General features: G+C 34.4%; 3 protein-coding genes, 1 long non-coding RNA gene and 2 pseudogenes across 9 annotated transcripts; all 6 read left to right on the forward strand.

Moving 5' to 3' along the window:
* The first annotated feature begins 1,469 nt into the window (after nt 1-1,469).
* Nucleotides 1,470-1,963, forward strand: LOC109133041 (defensin-like protein 266). Its single transcript, XM_019245572.2, has 2 exons — nt 1,470-1,534; nt 1,687-1,963. Exons 1-2 carry the CDS (start codon nt 1,477-1,479, stop codon nt 1,881-1,883), a joined length of 255 nt encoding a protein of 84 aa, XP_019101117.1. The 5' UTR covers nt 1,470-1,476; the 3' UTR covers nt 1,884-1,963.
* A 2,994-nt stretch (nt 1,964-4,957) lies between these two features.
* LOC147944512 (uncharacterized) lies at nt 4,958-8,919 on the forward strand. The gene is made up of 2 exons (XR_015557604.1): nt 4,958-5,271; nt 5,476-8,919. It is a non-coding gene; the product is annotated as an uncharacterized LOC147944512 (long non-coding RNA).
* Nucleotides 8,920-8,988: 69 nt separating this feature from the next.
* LOC104787519 (uncharacterized) lies at nt 8,989-11,162 on the forward strand. Of its 5 annotated transcripts, none has more exons than XR_015557601.1 (6): nt 8,989-9,494; nt 9,756-9,869; nt 9,974-10,171; nt 10,248-10,333; nt 10,433-10,567; nt 10,931-11,162. XR_015557601.1 is itself a non-coding variant. In XM_087450939.1 (4 exons), exons 1-3 carry the CDS (start codon nt 9,323-9,325, stop codon nt 10,154-10,156), a joined length of 378 nt encoding a protein of 125 aa, XP_087307065.1. In that variant the 5' UTR covers nt 8,989-9,322; the 3' UTR covers nt 10,157-10,171; nt 10,433-11,162. The 5 variants fall into 5 exon arrangements, 1 of the variants encoding a protein (XP_087307065.1); XR_767952.3 differs by having other exon boundaries at nt 10,065-10,171; XR_015557602.1 differs by lacking the exon at nt 10,248-10,333.
* Nucleotides 11,163-11,897: 735 nt separating this feature from the next.
* Nucleotides 11,898-18,994, forward strand: LOC104787520 (uncharacterized; annotated as a pseudogene). The gene is made up of 11 exons (XR_015598091.1): nt 11,898-12,685; nt 12,824-13,688; nt 13,795-14,042; nt 14,698-15,079; nt 15,164-15,297; nt 15,443-15,465; nt 15,688-15,713; nt 15,812-16,053; nt 16,144-16,231; nt 16,320-16,490; nt 18,474-18,994. The product of XR_015598091.1 is annotated as an uncharacterized LOC104787520 (transcript).
* A 375-nt stretch (nt 18,995-19,369) lies between these two features.
* Nucleotides 19,370-19,888, forward strand: LOC104789543 (uncharacterized protein At4g04775-like). Its single transcript, XM_010515223.1, has 2 exons — nt 19,370-19,543; nt 19,610-19,888. Exons 1-2 carry the CDS (start codon nt 19,370-19,372, stop codon nt 19,886-19,888), a joined length of 453 nt encoding a protein of 150 aa, XP_010513525.1.
* Nucleotides 19,889-20,700: 812 nt separating this feature from the next.
* Nucleotides 20,701-21,219, forward strand: LOC147944513 (uncharacterized protein At4g04775-like; annotated as a pseudogene).
* The last annotated feature ends 2,533 nt before the right edge of the window (nt 21,220-23,752 follow it).

The following is a 23,752-nucleotide window of genomic DNA, read 5'->3' on the forward strand; positions in this document are numbered from 1 at the left end:
CTATGAATTGACTATCATCATTATAGTATTTTTGACATTGAATTTGACTCACTTCATTTGTGATGATTGAATTTGACTCATTTCATTTGTGATATAGTGTGCTTTAAGTTGTGTTGTTTGCATATTCATTTTTCTAGTCAAGTACACCAACGTACCACGTTATTACTGATGACATTTAAACTGTTTACGAGATTCATGCGCAGGCGAAATTGTTCCAAAAACTTCCACACTTAACAAAATTAAGAAGCATGCATCTTTTTTAATCTTTAACAGCGACTAAAAACCCCAAATAAAATTATCACTAGCTACGTGATATTAACTTCTAGACCATGTTCTGTTTTGTGCTCTTCAACGAACTTGATGTCATAGTTTCTTATCACTTCCACAGCCGCTGTCTTCATCAGTCAGCAAGAACGTTAACTTTTTCCCCAAGCTGGACCAACGTTAAACGCCAAGACCTTATCCTTATATGAAGGTTCATGTCTTAACCTTTCCACTCATCCACTGTATGAAATCCATCTTCCACGTCATCTCCTCAAACAAATTTCCTCATCGAGTACTCTTTTCCCACTTGGAAGCACGTCTGGCTTTGCCAGTGACTTGCGGTTAAATGGAGCTGGTGGGTATAACCTTAGCGTCTAACACACAGCACCGTCTAAATATCTTCGGGATCAAACCTCAGCATCTTCCTGTTAATATATATCTTTTCGGATCTTGTTACGTTTATTGCTTCAGGCTTCTTGGACAGTGGCCAGAAGAACCAACTGAGAGCTGAACTGGTTGTGTCTCTTTTTTTTTTTTTTTGTTAAAAGGCTTAACTGGTCTTGTCTCTTGCCGCTATCAAGTAACCCAAAATAGTGTCTCTGACGAATTTATCGCTATTCGGTTTCATGTGCTTATATTTAGTCGTGTCCAGAGTCATGTAGTATGTCAAAACGTCGATGTCCTCTTCTCTTGAGTGATGATGACTCCCATGACAGCAAAAAGAATCGTAAGAGTTTTTTAAAGAGCGATTTAGGTTTAGAATCGGAGAAAAACGAACGATAAAGATAAGTAAAATCTTACACATTAAGTGCCTTCTTTATATTAATTAATTAATTATGTAATTTTTGTCACCGTTCGTTTTTATAGGATATATATATATATGTATATTTTAAACAATTAAAAACATAAATTTCCGAATTATACATGATTAATGGGAATATCTTAATTGATATTATCAAACGTTAATCGGAGATTTTTTTCTTTCAAAAGTCAAAGCTATATATAGAGAGTTGATGTCAAAATACAGTATATGAAAATCTTCCAAATCTTCTGCATTAAACTTGTCGATGCAATATCTTATACATATCATAAGTTTATACGTTTGTATAATGAGAATCAATATTTGTTTCAATTGGCAACAAATCAGCTTATTTCACACGTACAATATATATATATACATCTGTGTAATGAGAACAAGTATTATCATCAGAAATGGAGAAAATGGTGTTCATGAAAGTTGTTTTTTTTGCCTTGTTGTTGTCCTTCTCATGTGAGTCCATCTTTCAACTTTAAATTTAATTCCATTGTCTTTTTAATCTTTAACGATTAATTGTAATGATTCACAGTTGCCGATCTTGAAGATTCATACTATCTTATGTGTATATATGTCTTAATGTCTTCTTTTTTATAATGATTATATAGGTTTGATGGAGGGAGAAGCAAGAGTTAGTGGAAAAATGAAAGATGTAACAATACAACGTGGAGGATCTTGCAACAACGACAATACTTGTCACGATACATGTCCGGGATGTAAGAACACACAATGTATTTTCAGCCAGTGCGTTTGTTCTCAATGTAACACTCCACGAACAAGTTTACGTGCTGAATCTCATATGTAAACTTATTTGATTATTTCTATTATTTACCCAAATTTGTGATGACAAGATAATAATAATAAACATTTTTGTTTTTATGTGAGTATTTTTCTCATCGTATAAGTCAACCTTTACAAAAATCAATTAACCATAGACCTCTTATAAAATGTAGAAGTAATGTGAAGTGAACTTAGTGCAGTGGCAGGAGGTAAGTCCATTTGTAGAAGGCACCATCACATCCGGGATTGAGTCCTGACTCCTACGAATGTAGGAATCTGGCTAATGGGCCGGCTAGTTGTGCCCCAATGGTTGACAAAAAACAAAAAAAAATGTAGAAGTAATAAACCCTTGCATCTCTTAAAAGTATAAGACAATCTTATAAAACATCAGACAATTATCATAAATACCATTTAAATGAGTGTTTTTTTCCGAAAATATAATTTTCCCTTTTTTGATATAAAGTCCAAAAATTTTGGTTCGTTTAAAATTGTAAATTAATGTTTGGACGTGATTATCATTATTATTTTGTAATGGATATGTTACATATCATATGTACTTTGTTTAAGCAAAATGGAAAAATAAGCGTTTGATCAAATTAAAAACAAAAAGAAAACAAAAAAAACCCAACCTTGGAAGCAATAGGCGGAGTACCGTGCATTGTACGGGTTTGTTTTGTTTTATTTTAACATTGATATTTTTATAAAATTATTGGTTTTTGTTTGTTTTGTAATTAATTACTAGAGAGTTTCCCGCACACTTGTGCGGGCAAAAACCTTTTTAAAATAAGTGTTATTTAATTTTTTTTTGGTAAAATACATTACTAATTAAATTCATTTATATATTTTTGTGGGTAAATATATTTTCACAAAATAGTTCAACTAATTTAACAAACCAAAAAGTAAATTAATTATAAAACTAAAAAGAATTCCAACAAAAATGTAAATGGAAAAGAATTGTCCAAAAAAGACGCTATGTTTTAATCTTCAATAATAAAAAACGGAAATAATTTTTCTAATATAAACATAAAGTAATATAGTTAGGGGAGTTACCCGCGAGCATTCGCGACCAAATGTAATTAACAAAAATAATTTAAAATATTTGTAGGTTAGCATCAGATAACTTACCATTCGTGGACATTATATTGGGGTATGACTGCAATAAATATAGGTTAAAATATATGCTAAAATCAGTTTAATAAATATTAATATTTTAAAATTATAACTACAGTTAGAAATTCAATTAATGAAAATAGTAAAGGATATCAATAACATCCCACCATAGATAAACAATCAAAATCACATAATAGTAAATCCGATTCATTAGAATCTAATGTTGTGACTGAGCTGAGCGCCTTTATATTGATAACAATTTTAAAAATAGAAAGTTTCTCGAAAAAAATATTTATAATAGATTATAGTATTTATTTTTCATTTTTTTAAATGGTAAAATGGGATATGAATATTTGATTTCCAATTTTTTTCTAATTTTTGTTTTAAAAAAAATAATCCATGTTTATTTTCAATAGTTCTTTTTTTCTAATTTGTTTTCTTTGATCCTCCTCCTAATTATAATCGTCAGGATCTTCTATCATATTTAAAGTCTTTGCTCATCCTTTTAGTGATGGAGTATCTAGCCGAAAAAACATTTATTTTTACCGGAGATTTGTAGCAACCTTATGAGATTTTTTTCGGAATTATAGAAAATTGTGACATATCTTCAACTTAGATAAATATTTGTAGTATATCCTCTTGAATTTTTTTAGTTCCTTCTATCGAAGTCAAACTTTCATAATTATATGTAGAAATTTAATATTTTCAAACATAGAAATTTTTCTCGAAACAAATATTTACAATATATTATAATCTTTATTTTTTATTTTTTTAAATTTTAAATGGGATATGAATATTTTGGCTTCTTTAGTTAATATGAAATTTGGCAACCAAAGGCCTCGATAGTTCTACTATTTTCTTATCTGCTTTCTTCCCAACTGGAAATGTAGATTGTATACATTCGATAAACCTCCACACATTTGTTAATAGAGACATTTGAAAATTTCCTTGGGATGTAATCATCACTTTCCACTTTGTAAATGTAGAAAAGTATATAATGTGTAGGGTTGTAATCGTGCAACCAACGTTCTACGATCAATTATATAAGCTTGATCGGCTGATAGTTCCATATTTTAGTTTGTTTACATATTTTACTTATTACTGATTTTTTTGAAATATTTTCAAAACATGGGTATGAAGATGATATGCTATATGGTCAACTTAATTATAAGTCAACAGAGTAACTTATTTTTGATCCGAAAAGAAAAACGTCAAGTCTGGTTTAGGAGGAAACTTATAATTGTAGTGAACAACACGCAAATTAACATTTCTTTCTAGACAAAGACGACTTCTTAAACCAAGCCAACGGGGTGACACAGAACCATGTTATAATTTTGAGAGAAGAGAATAACAAAACAGAGTAAGAGACCTTTGTCTCTTTTAGAAGATAAGAACAAATATTAACTTTGATCAACTAAAACTTGTTACATACATCAACAACAAAATTGTTTTATATAGAAACAAACAGACACTACATCATAATAAGATGTGTCTCTAAGTACTTGTGACTCTTGGATGAAACATCACAAACCAAAACATTGCGACTCTAAAACACAATTATCAACCAACACTCCCCCTTAATAGAGTTTCCCGCTAACTCCAATCTTGCTTTAACGTTCTTCAAACCTTGTTGTGCTTAATGAACTTCTCTGTTTCCAGGGAATTAATGACATCTCTTCTCCTTCTGGTTAGAGCTGACTCTTTTTCTTTCAAACAGGTTGTTGCACCGTGTGAATTTCTTTCTCAAAAACATCACACTTTTTTTGATAAGAAGCCTTCTTTTGTTTCGTACAAATAGACGACTTCTCACGTTGGAACCCTTGGTTGTTTTTTTTCACTTTTTTTTGTTACCTGCAATCCTTCTCCAAGTATCCTTCAAACTTTCACCATGTGAGTTTCGTCACGTGTTTTCCGTGATCTTCATCGGCTGATCTTGCAACCTTGTTCCACTCCTTTTTCTCTAAGTGAACTCTTTTCTTATTGCCTTTTGCAACTGGTTGCTTCTACCTTTTCTCTCTTATGTAAGCAGCTCCTTTCTTGCTTGATGGCTTTCTTTGGTCACCATCACATTCACGTCTCTTTGACGTCGCATGCGTGAAACGTTTTCATGTCTTCTTCGGTTATCTTATCAACCGGTTTATGCTCCATTTTTCTCTGAGGTAAGCATCCTCATTTTGTGCTTGTGCTTGGTGTCTTCCATTGATCACCATAAAATGCTCCATTTTCCTTTGAGGTAGCATCCTCGTTTAGTGCTTGGTGTCTCCTTTTAATCAGCATAAAGTGCTCCATTTTTTTTTTCTAAGGTAAGCATCTTTTTTTGCTCCATTTTTTTTATGAGATAAGCATCCTCCTTTTTTGTTTGGTATCACTCTTTGAACACCATCACGTCTCCTTTGTTGAGTGGTCTTGCTCTGTTCATCCAACAGGCAGCTTCTCCGTGTTAACGTCTTTCTTTCAAACTCAACACCACTTTTTGCTAATTCGTTATATTCGTTTTCTTCAAACAGTGGCTTCTCCGTCTGGTTCCGTTGAAGAAATCTTCTGATTCTCAACTTCATCGAGTGATGTCTTCTTTGCATCCTCGTGATATACCAAGACAACAAAGTTTCAGAACTCTCCATTCACAATTTCATCTCCACATCTATGGTCTCCATTGCCTTTTTGAGAAGATTTTCTATCTCCTTCATCCCTTTGGAGCTTCACGCACTACTTGTGAAAATAATGGTGCTGTTTGTGAACGTTTGTGAAGGTTAATAGTACTCTCTCTTGTCACCACCATCATTTCCTATTTCGATCTTCTTTTCTTCTTCTTCTCACCCTTGGTTTGTTGTCTCCATATTTCTCTTCTTCTTGCAGCGAAATTTCTCTTATTTTTGTCTTGCTTTGACAGGCTCCAAGACCAACAAAAGCTCTGATACCATGTTATAATTTTGAGAGAAGAGAATAACAAAACAAAGTAAGAGACATTTGTCTCTTTTAGAAGATAAGAACAAATATAAACTTTGATCAACTAAAACTTGTTACATACATCAACAACAAAATTGTTTTATATAGAAACAAACAGACACTACATCATAATAAGATGTGTCTCTAAGAACTTGTGACTCTTGGATGAAACGTCACAAACCAAAACGTCACGACGTAAACGTTGCGACTCTGAAATACAATTATCAACCAACATTCCCCCTTAATTGAGTTTCCCGCTAACTCCAATCTTGCTTTAACGTTCTTCAAACCTTGTTGTGCTAAATGAACTTCTCTATTTCCAGGTAATTAATGACATCTCTTCTCCTTCTGGTTAGAGCTGACTCTTTTTCTTTCAAACAGGTTGTTGCACCGTGTGAATTTCTTTCTCAAAAACATCACACTTTTTTTGATAAGAAGCCTTCTTCGGTTTCGTACAAATAGACGACTTCTCACGTTGGAACCCTTGGTTTTTTTTTTCACTTTTTTTTGTTACCTGCAATCCTTCTCCAAGTATCCTTAAAACTTTCACCATGTAAGTTTCGTCACGTGTTTTCCGTGATCTTCATCGGCTGATCTTGCAACCTTGTTCTACTCCTTTTTCTCTAAGTGAACTCTTTTCTTATTGCCTTATGCAACTGGTTGCTTCTCCCTTTTCTCTCTTACGTAAGCAGCTCCTTTCTTGCTTGATGTCTTTCTTTGATCACCATCACATTCACGTCTCTGTGACGTCGCATGCGTGAAATGTTTTCATGTCTTCTTCGGTTATCTTATCAACCGGTTTATGCTCCATTTTTCTCTGAGGTAAGCATCCACATTTTGTGCTTGTGCTTGGTGTCTTCCATTGACCACCATAAAATGCTCCATTTTTCTTTGAGGTAGCATCCTCTTTTAGTGCTTGGTATCTCCTTTTAATCAGCATAAAGTGCTCCATTTTTTTTTTCTGAGGTAAGCATCCTTTTTTGCCCCATTTTTTATGAGGTAAGCATCCTCCTTTATTGTTTGGTATCACTCTTTGAACATTATCACGTCTCCTTTGTTGAGTGGTCTTGCTCTGTTCATCCAACAGGCATCATCTCCGTGTTGACGTCTTTCTTTCAAACTCAACACCACTTTTTGCTAATTCGTTATACTCTGTTTCTTCAAACAGTTGCTTCTCTGTCTGGTTCCATTGCAGAAATCTTATGATTCTCAACTTCATCGAGTGATGTCTTCTTTGCATCCTTGTGATATACCAAGACATTGTTGAACAAAGTTTCAGAACTCTCCATTCACAATTTCATCTCCACATCTATGGTCTCCATTGCATTTTTGAGAAGATTTTCTATCTCCTTCATCCCTTTGGAGCTTCACGCACTACTTGTGAAAATAATGGTGCTGTTTGTGAACGTTTGTGAAGGTTGATAGTACTCTCTATTGTCACCACCATCTTTTCCTATTTCGATCTTCTTTTCTTCTTCTTCTCACCCTTGGTTTGTTGTCTCCATCTTTCTCTTCTTCTTGCAGCGAAATTTCTCTTATTTTTGTTTTGCTTGGACAGGCTCCAAGACCAACATAAGCTCTGATACCATGTTATAATTTTGAGAGAAGAGAATAACAAAACAGAGTAAGAGACCTTTGTCTCTTTTATAAGATAAGAACAAATATAAACTTCGATCAACTAAAACTTGCTACATACATCAGCAACAAAACTGTTTTATATATAGAAACAAACAGACACTACATCATAATGAGTTGTGTCTCTAAGAACTTGTGACTCTTGGATGAAACATCACATACCAAAACGTCACGACTTAAACGTTGCGACTCTGAAACACAATTATCAACCAATACTCCCCCTTAATTGAGTTTCCCAGTAACTCCAATCTTGCTTTAGCGTTCTTCAAACCTTGTTGTGCTTAATGAACTTCTCTGTTTCCAGGTAATTAATGACATCTCTTCTCCCTCTGGTTAGAGCTGACTCTTTTTCTTTCAAACAGGTTGTTGCACCGTGTGAATTTGTTTCTCAAAAACATCACACTTTTTTTTGCTAAGAAGTCTTCTTCTGTTTCGTACAAAAAGACGACTTCTCACGTTGGAACCCTTGGTTCTTTTTTTTCACGTACATAAAGATCATATCATTTTAACCAAAAAAACAATAATTGTGCAATATATGTTACTTTAAAAAGTAATAAGCATATTCTTATGAATAGATTTTCTATAATCAGTATTACAGAATATATAATTTATTATGATCACTTGAAGATTACATTGCACAAAAAGTTAATAAAACAGAGAAGATATTATCAATCTTACGATACAAAATAATGCCTATATATATAGAAGAAATAAACCAACCAAGCGCCCGCATGTGACCATAAGGATCAGCGTAACCTTAGTGGTTCATATAAGGTGGTGGTGGTGCTTCTTGTCCATACCCTTGACCGTAACCTTGATTCTCATACGATTCGTGTACGTATCCTTGGTTCGTATATGGTTCTTGTACGTACATAGGATTGAGACGATTGGCCTTGCATGTAATGTTGTTGTTGTTGACCGTATACTTGTCCTCCTGGTGGGTGGTAATATCGGCTGTGGAGGATAACCGTAACCGTTATACTCCGTTTTCTTCATATCCACCATAGCACCACCGTCTCCTCCGACCGCAACTTCTTTCTTCTTTTCACCGCCACCGTCGACTTTCTTTTCTCCGACATCTTTAATCTCTTTCTTTTCAATAGCACTTTTGTCTTTCTTCTCTCCCCTGGCTGGAGCCGCCGCGGGTGGTGCTCCGTCGTCTTTTTTCGCCAGAACAACTTCGACGGTGTGTTTAAGCTTCTCATTAAGATAAGGAGTGAGCTGTTTTACGTCAATGATCCCCTTTACTATAACTAAATCCTTGGCGCTATCAATGGAGACTGAATTCACCCTTGTAAATAAAAAAAAAGTCAAAGATAAATTAAATAAAAAATGTAAGTAAATTAATAGAATAATTAAGTTAAGACAAATTGAAGCAAAATTATTACAAATTTAGAAACACACAAAATGGTGTAGCAATGGTTCACACAACATAAAATGTCACATATTGTAGTAAAAAGTTACTTACAGAAAAACACAATAACCTGTCCCTTTTTACAGTGGTTAATTGCAGACAAAAAAAGAGAAAAGAAAAAAAAGTTAAGACCGACTAAGGGGAAAAAAAAAAAAAGAGGAGAACGGCTCAACCATTGTCTTAAATCCTTCAGATCTGTTAATTTGGCTTTCAGAATTAACGGAACTGTTCTCGATTTGTTGTTAATCCAGATTCAGATATTGTGTTTTTTTTTTATTGCTTAGAGATCTTATTTTCAAAATCTGTGTGTTCATGCGAATCAGGTTATTTTAATTTTTTTGTTTGAAAATTTCGAAAAGATGAATCACTTTGCGGTACAACCAAACACGTTCGCAGCTGGTGGAGATTTGAGAAGCTCTGTTTCAGTTGTTGAAAGAGATCAACCACCGTCGTTTGCCCAAAACCATGTCGTATTGGGCTCTGTAACTACCATAATCATCATCCTTCTCGATCTCTCCGCTGCTACTTCAGGTTTGAATTATTCAAATCCACACTCCTCAAAAAATTGATTCTCATCCTCTGATTGATTCTCGGGCTACTTAATTTACTTATTACCACATGTTATTTAGTTCATAGCCAAGAGTTCTCTATCCGATTCACCTTGTTCTTAGGCTATGAATGAACTCAGTTTTTTGGGCAATTGCAGTTTGTATGTATAGATCTGTTACCAATCTGTTTTAATTTTAGTTTCTAAATCTAATAATCTGGAATTTTGGACTCTCCAAATTGCAGGATTGGGCGGATCTTTTAAGACCACACAACCAAACCACTCGCCACAAGGTCCCAGTGGCTTAAAGAACTCAAGGCTCAACTCGGCTCTCCTCAGTGTAACCAAAGTCACCGAAGGTACTCAAAACAAGCTCTCTCAAAGCATATATCACTTCTTTATATCATTCTGTAAATTATGACTATTAATACTTCTTTGTTCTTCATATGTTTTTGTTGTTTAGTTGCAGGGATGCAACTGTCTGTTTATGCAGCTGTCTGTTTATCTATCTTCTAAACTTTGACTTGTTAAGTCTTTTTGTTGGGAAAATGCAGGACTGAGGACCACAAGAAGACAGGTCTTGAGTAAGAATGGGTCTACTCAAGCTGGAGGACATCGTGACATTGAGTTCAAGAGAATCTGCTAATGAGCTGAAACAGAGGTGAATATTGTTTCTTTCAGTTTGATTTGCATTTTATTTGTGGTTATTGAATTGTTCTTTGAGTATTGCCTATTAGTCTGGAGCTGGGATGTAATTATCGTTTAGAGCTTGTCATTGGCTATCTCGTGGAACTCACTTTTCTGTGATTACATTAAGTTGCAGGTTGTGTATCCTCATCTCGTGGAACTGACTTTTCTGTATCATGTTTAATTCTGCATTTTGATTAATAAAGCTCTCTTTTGTTGTGGCTATATCTGTTAGTTCTTCAAGAAACTACAAGAAAAGAACAAGAAAGAGGATGTTGTAAAAGAGCAGTTGTCTTGCGACTTCAAGGCAAATCACAACACTCACTTAGCATCTGAAGAACACAAGGAGAACACACAAGTTTGTTTTCAGGTAAACTATAAACCTTGTTATAAGACTCAACTTGTATATTCTACTTCTCTATGTTGGGTCTAATATTCCTCTAATTAAAATTGATTAATATAACACAAGAGATGTCCCATGATGCTACTTTTGGATTTTTATTTCTTTTGAGTTTCCAATATGAGTTATGGTTACGCACCATCACCGTAACATGTGAGTGACTTCTCACTTCTTTTTATTTCTTACTTGAGTTTTGATAATTGAATAAAAACTGTTTACTTAAACGGTTTGATGCGTATATGCAGTGACAATGTGGACAGAGTTATTTTCCTTGGAGTAATTAGATATCTTCTGCAAACCATACTAAACTTCTATTTTTTACTCTGTTTACAGAAGCTACAAAAGGTCTTGAAGAACTAAGGCATTCACCTCAAGCAAAGATGATGAAGTGATGTTGAGCAAGAACTTAAAAGAGAGAGCTGAAGAGATTAAAGAAGAGTAGTTGATGTTTTTGTATACATTGAAAAATAAAAATTTTATTTAAATTATAATAAGTTTTGTTTATATTTTTTGTCACTTTTTAATAACAATGAGTTTCAACATTAAATTAGACATATTTTCCCAATTTGTAACAAGTTTATGACAACTAACTGTGTAGCTAACTGTGTAACAAATAGCTACAACAAAAAGGTATCAAATAGTAACAATTTGCTACTTTTCAATTAATATCTAAATTGTAGCAAATTGCGACAATTTGCTACGAGGGAAAAATTTGCTACTACCAAATAGTTATTAATTAATTTTGTTGTAAATCTGTAACAAAAAAATTTTGGCTACAAAAAAACACCTTATACCTATAAATATATCCGTAACAATACAAAACATTTTTACTAGTGTTTAATCGCTGTTCGAATTGGAGAAAGGTTTTTGAAGATTTAGTTTGTAATTTGTGAGGTCGATAATGTGGATGCTCATATATATATAGACAATGGATTTCTTAGTTTGTTCTCCTATTTTATTTAGGATAAAAAAAATTATATGTATAAATTTGATTTGGAGTGGGATTAATTAGGGGGAAATTGGAAATAAAGGATATTTTTTTGAAAAAATGTCCATATACACTTTGTTTTTCTAGGTTTGGTCATATAGGTTTTATAATAATCAAAATCCAGTTTTGCCCTCAATTTATAAAAAATCTTAAGAAAGAGAAAATATATAAAGTTAATATATAAGTGATTGTTAAATTTTTTCCTAAAATAATCAGAAAACAAAACAAAAACCTAAACCTCTAATTGGAAAAGAGACTTCATTTTTTACCCAAACCCTTTTCTTTTCTCTTCTTTCTTGTTTTACCAAATCGTAAAAAAAAACAAACTTCGGTGATATCGACAGCGGTGGTGACTGGGTTCCTCTGGTGGTCGTGATTCATCGACGGAGGTGTGTTTTTATACTTCATTTACTCATCTGGGCAAAGCTTTATTTTTGTTTCGTCCTCCTTTTTATTTGTCTTCCTCTTGTTATAGCGAATCATCAATTTTAGTTTCCTCACACTAATCACTAAATTTCGTTTGCTTCTCTTTATAGCATATTAAATTCTTCAGCATATTGTAGTGTAAATCTTTGTAGTTTTATCATACTGATTTTGTTAGTTTTAAAAGTCTCAATTTTAATTGCATGTTGATTTGTTATGCTCTTGATTTACATTACTTCTTCCTCCATGTTTGATCTTTAGTCGATAACTTCCGGTGGAAAGTCTGAATGTTAAATGGGTAAATTTCTTAATTTTACCAAATCGGGTAAACAAATTCCTGAATTTTAAAAGACATCTAGATTTTTTTTAGTTTTAAAAATCTCAATTTAGTTAGTTTTAAATTTCTGAATTTTAATTGCATATAGGTTTCTTGTGCTCTTGATTTTACATTCCTTCTTCATGTTCTTGTTTTCATTTTGTGTGAATGATTACTAGACAAATGTGTTGTATGATGAGATGAGGTTTGAATTTTTATCTTTACTAGTTGAATCATCATCATGTTTGGTTTCTTGGTTCTTTGATTGTAATAAGTTTTTATTTGACATGTGAGGTGCACTTCGATTTAGTTAGCTTCTACATGGATGAAAAATCAGGATCAATCGGGATGATAAACGAAGGTACTTTCATATATTTTGAAATAATAAATTAACTCATGGTAATTGTGATTCTTGATTATTGTGATTCTTGTCATGCGAGCTATACTTAACAACTCTTAATGTTGTGTTTGATTAAATTTTTCTTAATCTATTGTTTAGGCGTTGAAAAGGAGTGTCCTAAACGCATTTTCAGATATGGTGATGAACCACAAGTGAAGCAGATAAACAATAGCTGCAGAATGTCTATCTTGACAAGAATCAAGGATGCTTTGCCAACCGAGTATGAGCAAGTGAAGAGTGATACTATCTTTGCAAATTTGTTTGCCATCTACGAAAATGGTTTAGGGTACTCTGCTCGTTTGATACACAGCATCATGTGTAGGCAGTTGATCACAGATAAGAAACATGAGCTTTGGTTTGTGTTTGGAAGGAACCCAATGAGATTTTCGATGCAAGAATATTATGCAGTCACTAGACTCAAATGCAATGATGATTTCAGGTTAGATTTGAAATCTTGGAATGAAGACAGTTGGAAGAAGGACAAAGGTTTTTGGGCTAGATTATTGAAGAGAGATGGGGAGATTACCATTAAGAGGCTGATGGATGTACACCTAGTAGAAGCTCCAAGTGGGAACCTGAAGACAAGCTAAGATTCATATACATCATAGCTGGTTTGGTAATGGCTAAGGACGAGAAGAAAAAGATCCCTCTCTCATACATCAAGTTGGTGATGGATCTTGATAAGTTGAGAGCTTACCCTTGGGGTTTACATTCTTTTGACTACCTTGCGACCTCGATCATGGACACAAGAAAGGAGTTGAAGAAGACCAACAGTTATATTCTTAATGGCTTCTCCTTTGCACTTCAAGTATGGGTTATGGAAGCAATTCCAGTGATTGGAGAATTGTTGGGAGAAAAGATCAACAAGGAATTCACAAACGGTGCTAGATGTTCTAACTGGAAGGGAGCTGCAAAAGTGTCTTATCAAGACATTATCATCATAGAGCGATCATTTGGACCAAAGGTTAGTAATTTATTTTCTCTATTCTTCTTTAATTGTCATGGTCTGAATATGGTTCTGTTTTTTTACTATTGCTTAACCAAAATTTTTGTTACTATTTTTTTGGTAGGATATCGTCTATCCATACATCTCGTGGTCAGGAAATTTTGATATAATCGATGATATAGAGTTTTTTAGGCGTGATGAGATCAATGATGTGGGAGTCAAAAACATAAACGATTTGGTGCGATCTGGTTACGATTTTAGAGACCATGAGTGGGGTCATGTTGAAACTAATGATGTTGAAGAAGAGAAGATAGAGGAGGTTGTAAATGAAGATGAACATGTTGAAAAGGAAAGTGATGGAGACAATTAGGGGTGTCAATCGGGCTGGCCCGGCCCGGCCCGGTCCAAAACCCGTAAAGCCCGCATATGTTTGAGCCCGGCCCGGCCTGGTCCGAAATATTTCTGAGCCTATATTTCAAAGCCCGAGCCCGGCCCTAACAGGGCTATACGGCTTTTCGGGCTTTTTCAGACTTATCTTACCGATAAAAAATTCAAACTTATAAGCCTCAAAAAATAGTGTTTGAAGGTGCACTATAAAAAAATCAATCAAAAAATTAATAACTCATCTATATTCATTACAACCAACTTAATTTAAAATAAAAAGTTTAAGACTAAACAAAATTTTGATACTTTAACCAAATAAACTAATATATAATTCATATAAAATATCATGGATAAATTTTTTTAAAGTATTAAGTATGGTTAATAAGTAAATATAAAAACTAGGATTAGAGTTTAAAACTTTAATTACAATAAATTATTAATCAAATATTGCAATCAAACAAAAATGTTAACAAAAAAAATACAAATATATTTGTTAAAGGGCTTTTCGGGCTGGCCCGAGCCCGGTCGGGCTAAGCCCGAAAAACCCTATAGCCCAAACGGGCTGAGCCCGAAAGGCCCAATTTTTTCTGGACATATATATTTAAGCCCGAGCCCGCTATTTTTCAGGGCCAGGCTGGGCCAGCCCACGGGTTTTGGCCCTAATTGACATGCCTAGAGACAATCAATTGTCTGGGTTGGAGAGTAGCGAGAAGAAGCAAGATGTAAATGTGGGAGCATCAAGCACAAAGAAGAGAAAGACAAAGCAGATTGATCATGGTGCAGAGAGTCGAAAAATGCAACTCCTATGTCAGCGAGCCGCAACGTCGGGCAGTCATGGCTTTGATGAAGAAATGAAGTCATTCATTAAAGGTATGTTTGAAGCTTCTTTCAAGCCTTTTAAGGAAGAAATAGGCCAGCGATTGAAGAAGATGGAGGAGGATGTATCAGAAGTGAAGGAGATACTATCGACTCTAGCATCAACTTCGACACAAGCCACACCACCATCCTTTAAACCAAAAGATGTGGTAAGTCAATAAATAATTTATATGCTTTGGTGTTGTATATGTAATGATTTTGTCAAACTTATTGATTCTTATTTTTGACACAAGGGAAATCACCATCCGTTCAACCAAAGAGTTTGGTACGTAAAAAGTAACTTGGTAAAACTTGTCTTCGATTTAATGTTTTGGAAATCGGCTATGTTTTTTTTGTTTTTTTTTGTTTTTTTTAAACATTCGGCTTTGTAAGTTATTTGAAGATATTTGGCTAATTGTAAACTTATGTATTGTATTGTAAACATTAAACTTTTTTTGGATGTATTTGTTTGTAAACATTAAACTTTGTTTGATCTTTTCATGGGCTGCCTGTATGTGGCCCCCTTGTAAAAGAGGGTTTCAACTAGATTACCCCTGTACTTTAAGGCTCTACCTATTTCCCCCTAAACAACATATATTCTTCCCAATTCCACCTATATTAATTAATTTCTATCTAATTAACCAAAATAAACTAAACTGTAATAAATCAATTCTATATCTAATTAACCACAATAAATTAAACTGTAATAAAACGCAAAACGTTGATTTATTACAGCTTAATTTATTTTGGTTAATTAGATAGAAATGAATTAATATAGGTGGAATTGGGAAGAATATATGTTCTGTAGGGGGAAATAGATAGAGCCTTAAAGTACAGGGGTAACCTAGTTGAAACCCTATTTTACAGGGGGCCACATACAGGCACCCTCTTTTCGTTGACAGGAAGACAACTTTGTTTTCGATGATTTGTTCACCAAAACGGGTGCCATAAACCTTAATATCGAGAGTCAAGATTTATTGAGCACTCAAGATTTCTTAGAGAAAACATTAGGACATCTTTCATAAAAACCTCGTGTACCCGATGTTGATCCTACAGATGCGGGAAAGTATGAGGAAGATGCTGATTTGGTTTTTGTATCCGATGTTAGATGGAATGCTTTGGAAGCATGGCAAAGGAATTTTGGGTACGTCTTCTAATTTTTATTCTAAGCATCGATTTTATAATTGTCCAGTTTTTAAAATTTTTAGCTTACTGATTACTATTTGTTTCATAGTTACGAGCAATTTAAGTTGGGTCCATCGGTAATTAATCATGAATTGCTTGATCGTGTCATTTCTCACAACAAGTGGCTGCACAATCAAGTAAGTATAAATTTGATTTTTTCAATACTTAATTTGTTCATTATTTTACCATGGTTAAATTTAAATTTCACTGTTATTTGTTTTCAAGGAAATGGATGCGATGATGTATTTATTCCGGGAGAAAACATCTTTAAGTCGAATGAAGTCAGACCGCGTGGGTTTCATGAATTGCATGTTCAATGAGAGAATAAAAGTGGAATACACCAAGTACTTGAAAACAAAGCGGCAGCACAAATGGGATCGTAGACTTCTCGATTATGCTAATTGATATGATATTGGGGAGCATCAGGACATGTTCTCATTGTTTGATGCGTATCTTCTCAACCACTAAGAATTTGTGCATCAAACCAGTTGGAAATTGTGCTCAGCTCAATTACAAAACTCCTCGAAGAAGAATCAGATCAAACAGAGTTCAGAGGAAGGAGTTACGCAATTTACAAACAGGTGATCTCCAGCTTACGCGAATTCAGACATACTCTCATTCAAAGGAGGATTATGACCAGACCAGATTGAATTAAGCTACAAACCAAATTGTTCTAGAATCTTGGTCCATCAGAGAAGCCCAACAAAGTGGAATCAGCCCAAAATCAAGAAGAAAAGAGAGATTTTCGTCCATTCTCAAAATAGCATTTAATTATGTGGTTTTCTCTCTCTTGCACTCATTTTAGAGTTTGAATTTCAATTCCCAAGTTGCTGCATTTCCAAGTTGCTGAATGTTATAGGGAATTGTTGTATCTCCTCTATATAATGAGGCTTAATTCATGAATAAAAAATAAGTTTTGTTGTTGAGTAAAAATCAGAGAAGTTTCTCTCTTTCAAGATGTGATATCTTGTAATTTTTGGAACTCCATGTTCATGGTGCGTCATATCTATGTTCATGGTTGGTTCAGACTTATTATAGATCCTTTCACAGATCTTTGTGGCGTCTCTCGATCCATTCCTTGTTGGTGTGTCATATCCAGCAAGTTGTCGATCTCTTTTGGTGTGTAATATCCAAGGAATCGATCCACCGGTATATCAGGAGTCTTCCGCAGCTCTTGTGCGACCATTCGCTTCACATCCTTTGATCCTTTAGACTTCACAGTCTCTTGGATGCAAAGTTTATCCCTTTCACCACCTTAGAGTGTCGACTCCTTGGGAGAATCATATCAAGTGGTATCAGAGCAACACTCTAAGCTTGGTCTATTATTCTGTCATCTTCTCATCTCTCCATCTTCTTTCATTCAGTTTCTCATCTCTTCATCTTCTATTTCTGTTTTATTTTTATTTCTATATTTTATCAAAAAAAAAAGAAGGAAATGGAACCAAAAAAAAAAAAAAATAGTATCCGGATTTGAGGGCAAATCCTTTTTCAAGAGGGAGAGTATGATATGATATTGGGGAGCATCAGGACATGTGCTCATTGTTTGATGCGTATCTTCTCAACTACTAAGAATTTGTGCATGAAACCAGTTGGAAATTGTGCTCAGCTCAATTACACAACTCCTCGAAGAAGAATCAGATCAAACAGAGTTCAGAGGAAGGAGTTACGCAATTTACAAACAGGTGATCTCCAGCTTACGCGAATTCAGACATACTCTCATTCAAAGGAGGATTCTGACCAGACCAGATTGAATTAAGCTACAAACCAAATTGTTCTAGAATATTGGTCCATCAGAGAAGCCCAACAAAGTGGAATCAGCCCAAAATCAAGAAGAAAAGAGAGATTTTCGTCCATTCTCAAAACAGCATTTAATTATGTGGTTTTCTCTCTCTTGCACTCACTTTAGAGTTTGAATTTCAATTCCTAAGTTGCTGCATTTCCAAGTTGCTGAATGTTATAGGGAATTGTTGTATCTCCTCTATATAATGAGGCTTAATTCATGAATAAAAAATAAGTTTTGTTGTTGAGTAAAAATCAGAGAAGTTTCTCTCTTTCAAGATGTGATATCTTGTAATTTTTGGAACTCCATGTTCATGGTGCGTCATATCTATGTTCATGGTTGGTTCAGACTTATCATAGATCCTTTCACAGATCTTTGTGGCGTCTCTCGATCCATTCCTTGTTGGTGTGTCATATCCAGCAAGTTGTCGAGCTTTTTTGGTGTGTAATATCCAAGGAATCGATCCACCGGTATATCAGGAGTCTTCCGCAGCTCTTGTGCGACCATTCGCTCCACATCCTTTGATCCTTTAGACTTCACAGTCTCTTGGATGCAAAGTTTATCCCTTTCACCACCATAGAGTGACGACTCCTTGGGAGAATCATATCACTAATGGTGAGTTTCCTTCTCACGGAAAGGCAGGAAAACAATGGGGTATAAATGTTGACAGGATATACGCTCCGATTTGCGTAAACGACAACCACGGATTTCTGTTTGCGTTAACTTCGCCTTAAGAACTGTTGAAGTCTTCGACTGTGCTGGACACAAGAATAGAAGGTATGTCGAGTGTCTCGCAACGTGCATCCCAAGGATTTTGAAAGAAATTAATGCAAAGGTGAATGGAAAAGCATATCTATTGACACAATATGAAATCATAGACATGAAGGTGATGTCCGAGTTGAATAAGTCGCATAGCGATTGCGGGGTCTATGCATTGAAATACATCGAGTGTCATATGCAATCTCTAAGTTTGGATTTGATGACTGATGAGAACATCAAATATGCGCCTTTGAAGATTGCTGTCAATCTTTGGGAAGCTGCAAAGGATCCACTATTACTTGAGCGTATGAAGAACTATGTCCCTCCCAAGTTTGAGTCTCATAGTATCGAAATTGACTGATTTGTTTCATCTTTTTAGTATGTCTTTAGTTTGACACATTCTACGACTTTGATTTTTTGTTTGTTTTAGCTTAATATTATATATGACTGTGGTTTCATCTTTTTAGGATGTTGATGGTTTCTTCACCAAGTCTATCAAACCAATAAACATACTTTCAAGTCTGGTTTAATACCAAACCGGACTTTCTTTAATTTCATTTAATACCAAACCGGACTTTCTTTAATTTCGTTTAAAACCGAACCGACTTTCTTTAATTTGGTTTAAGAGCTAATCATAAATTATAAACTTAACCCGATTCTTTACAATGAAACACATAAATCCCAAATTTTAAGAAACCTAATATCGACCTAGTACCCTATCGATTGCGAGAAGAAGATGAGAAATGTATCAAGCAATTCGATTGGATCAAATAATTCCCGTGCAAGAGTAAGAGTGGTTGGTGTTCCAAGGAGATGTTGGTGCGGGGAAGGAATTATAGCACTTATATCAAAGTCTGATCCCAATCCTTACCGGAGATACTATCGTTGTGGATTTGTTGTATCAAACAAGGTAAATTGGTTTGTAAACACGTTTGTATATTTTTTATTTTGATTATAACAGTTGGGCTTCTTGTAGCTTAGGAACGATGATCACACCTTTAAATGGTTTGATGAGGCTTTGGTCAATGAGATGGATACACTAACTGCAAAGAATGTTGAGTTTGAGAAGCATCTGAAAGATTTCAGAACTGAGAGATTGGAGTTTGAGAAAATTGTGTACAAGAAGATGGAAAAGGAGATATTTGAGAAGATAGAGGATGCTTTGGCTGAAGCAAAAACCAGAAATAAGAAGATGATGGTGATCTTAGTGATATTGTGCATGATCATGATTGGATGCAGCAAATTACTAGGTTGAGGGTATGAGTATGCTCATGTTTTTTTTTTCTTTTTCTTTTTTGGAATTTGTTAGCTTTTTTCCCTTTGGACATTCACCGTGAACACTTTGGTTTGTGAGCCTATCACAATGATCATATTTTTTTTCTCGAATTTGATAGCATATGATAAAGTTTAAACAAAAACTAGAAATGAATAATTCAACCACAAACTAGGAATAATGAAATGTATCAACCAGACTTGAAAACTTAAGAGTAAAGAAAGTTTAAAGAAAAACTAGAAATGAATAACAAAGAAAAAAACAAGCCACCTTACCTATATTGGGACAAGCCACCTTTCCTAGAAAGTTTGAAGATTGCTGTCGATCTTTGGGAAGCTGCAAAGGATCCACTATTACTTGAGCGTATGAAGAACTATGTCCCTCCAAAGTTTGAGTCTCATAGTATCGAAATTGACTGATTTGTTTCATCTTTTTAGTATGTCTTTAGTTTGACACATTCTACGACTTTGGCTTTTCTTTTGTTTTAGCTTAATATTATATATGACTTTGGTTTCATCTTTTTAGGATGTCGATGGTTTCTTCACCAAGTCTATCAAACCAATAAACATACTTTCAAGTCTGGTTTAATACCAAACCGGACTTTCTTTAATTTCATTTAATACCAAACCGGACTTTCTTTAATTTCGTTTAAAACAAAACCGACTTTCTTTAATTTGGTTTAAGAGCTAATCATAAATTATAAACTTAACCCGATTCTTTACAATGAAACACATAAATCCCAAATTTTAAGAAACCTAATATCGACCTAGTACCCTATTGATTGCGAGAAGAAGATGAGCAATGTATCAAGCAATTCGATTGGATCAAATAGTTCCCGTGCAAGAGTAAGAGTGGTTGGTGTTCCAAGGATATGTTGGTGTGGGGAAGGAATTATAGCACTTATATCAAAGTCTGATCCCAATCCTTACCGGAGATACTATCGTTGTGGATTTGTTGTATCAAACAAGGTAAATTGGTTTGTAAACACGTTTGTATATTTTTTATTTTGATTATAACAGTTGGGCTTCTTGTAGCTTAGGAACGATGATCACACCTTTAAATGGGTTGATGAGGCTTTGGTCAATGAGATGGATACACTAACTGCAAAGAATGTTGAGTTTGAGAAGCATCTGCAAGATTTCAGAACTGAGAGATTGGAGTTTGAGAAAATTGTGTACAAGAAGATGGAAAAGGAGATATTTGAGAAGATAGAGGATGCTTTGGCTGAAGCAAAAACCAGCAATAATAAGATGATGGTGATCATAGTGATATAATGCATGATCATGATTGGATGCAGCAAATTACTAGGTTGAGCATATGAGTATGCTCATGTTTTTCTTTTTTCTTTTTTGGAATTTGTTAGCTTTTTTCCCTTTGGACATTCACCTTGAACACTTTGGTTTGTGAGCCTATCACAATGATCATATTTTTTTCTCGAATTTGATAGCGTATGATAAAGTTTAAACAAAAACTAGAAATGAATAATTCAACCACAAACTGGGAATAATGAAATCTATCAACCAGACTTGTAAACTTAAGAGTAAAGAAAGTTTAAAGAAAAACTAGATATGAATAACAAAGAAAAAAACAAGCCACCTTACCTATATTGGGACAAGCCACCTTTCCTAGAAAGTTTGAAGATTGCTGTCGATCTTTGGGAAGCTGCAAAGGATCCACTATTACTTGAGCTTATGATGAACTATGTCCCTCCAAAGTTTGAGTCTCATAGTATCGAAATTGACTGATTTGTTTCATCTTTTTAGTATGTCTTTAGTTTGACACATTCTACGACTTTGGTTTTTTTTTGTTTTAGCTTAATATTATATATGACTTTGGTTTCATCTTTTTAGGATGTCGATGGTTTCTTCACCAAGTCTATCAAACCAATAAACATACTTTCAAGTCTGGTTTAATACCAAACCGGACTTTCTTTAATTTCATTTAATACCAAACCGGACTTTCTTTAATTTCGTTTAAAACAAAACTGACTTTCTTTAATTTGGTTTAAGAGCTAATCATAAATTATAAACTTAACCCGATTCTTTACAATGAAACACATAAATCCCAAATTTTAAGAAACCTAATATCGACCTAGTACCCTATCGATTGCGAGAAGAAGATGAGCAATGTATCAAGCAATTCGATTGGATCAAATAGTTCCCGTGCATGAGTAAGAGTGGTTGGTGTTCCAAGGAGATGTTGGTGTGGGGAAGGAATTATAGCACTTATATCAAAGTCTGATCCCAATCCTTACCAGAGATACTATCGTTGTGGATTTGTTGCATCAAACAAGGTAAATTGGTTTGTAAACACGTTTGTATATTTTTTATTTTGATTATAACAGTTCGGCTTCTTGTAGCTTAGGAACGATGATCACACCTTTAAATGGGTTGATGAGGCTTTGGTCAATGAGATAGATACACTAACTGCAAAGAATGTTGAGTTTGAGAAGCATCTGAAAGATTTCAGAACTGAGAGATTGGAGTTTGAGAAAATTGTGTACAAGAAGATGGAAAAGGAGATATTTGAGAAGATAGAGGATGCTTTGGGTGAAGCAAAAACTAGCAATAGGAAGATGATGGTGATCTTAGTGATATTGTGCATGATCATGATTGGATGCAGCAAATGTTATACTAAATTCAGGAATAGTTTTTGTTCTAAATAGTTTAGGGGCCCGAAATATTAAATTCTACAAAATTCAGAATTTGTATTCTACGGTTTACTCTATGTTCTAAACGTTTTAGTATAATCTTTCTATGGTTTACTCTATCCTCTAAAATCATTAGAATATATTTTATTCTTTTTACTCTATCTCTGAAAAAATTAGTTGACATCTACTACGGAAAAGTAGATTGTATACTCTGAAACTTTTAGTGATTGCTAAATATAGAAAGTGAATATTTGGAATAGGAAACTCAATATTTATCTAATAATTAGGTAAAATCGTAATAATTTGTTAAGATTGTGTTCTACGAAATTTAGAAATAGTTTTCTAACAATTTTCGAAATTTTTAAAACAACCCTAATAACAACCCTAATCGTTTAGTGCACTAGCTTATGGTGTGTAAAACCGTTTTCTCCCATTTATTTTCACCATTTTTGAGCCATCGCAATGCACATCTATGTTAAGAGTGGAGAGTGGAGATTGTTTGACAATCATGAGTGGAGATTTATTATTGATGAAGACAATTGTGGAAGATTACTAACTTTGGAATCGAGTACAACACATGAAGAATTGAAGATTATGGTTTCAGAAGCCTATGGAGTGCCTAGTATGGTTGATATGGAGCTAAGTTTTTTACCCACAGATCTCACTGCTGATTGTCCTCCTGTCGTTATGATGAATAATAGTCAGGTCACAAAATTTCTTTCATACTATAAAAAAAAAGAAAACCGTAAATCTGTGTGTGACATTCAATGGTGGTGTTGAGGATGTTGGGAGCAAAGTCTTATTGGATTTGAATAAAGAACAGGGGTTACAAGTGTTGAAGATGGCGATGGTAGACCGAATGAAAAGCTAGCTTTATTTGTGGGTACTGATGATGCCAAACGGAGGGATGTTTTAGGGAAGAAACATCCGACAAAAACGCCGGTTATGGTGTTGGAACGTCGTTCAAAGGTGTGAGCGTAAGGAAGGGTCAATATTTCAAAAGCAAAGAAGTGTTACAAGCAACAATGGAGTTGTATGCTATGAGGTACAACTGTGACTACAGGGTTACAAAATCTGATACAGTATTCTAGTGTATACGCTGCATGAGTAAAGGGCCATTTCATACCCGTACACACTCCGAAAGTGCGAATTGCTACCTGTACAAATAAGGAGTGCCAATTTATACATGTACCCTA

This window comes from Camelina sativa, chromosome 5, assembly GCF_030686135.1.
Source record: "Camelina sativa cultivar CO46 ecotype springtype chromosome 5, ASM3068613v1".
NCBI classification, from domain to species: Eukaryota; Viridiplantae; Streptophyta; class Magnoliopsida; order Brassicales; family Brassicaceae; genus Camelina; species Camelina sativa.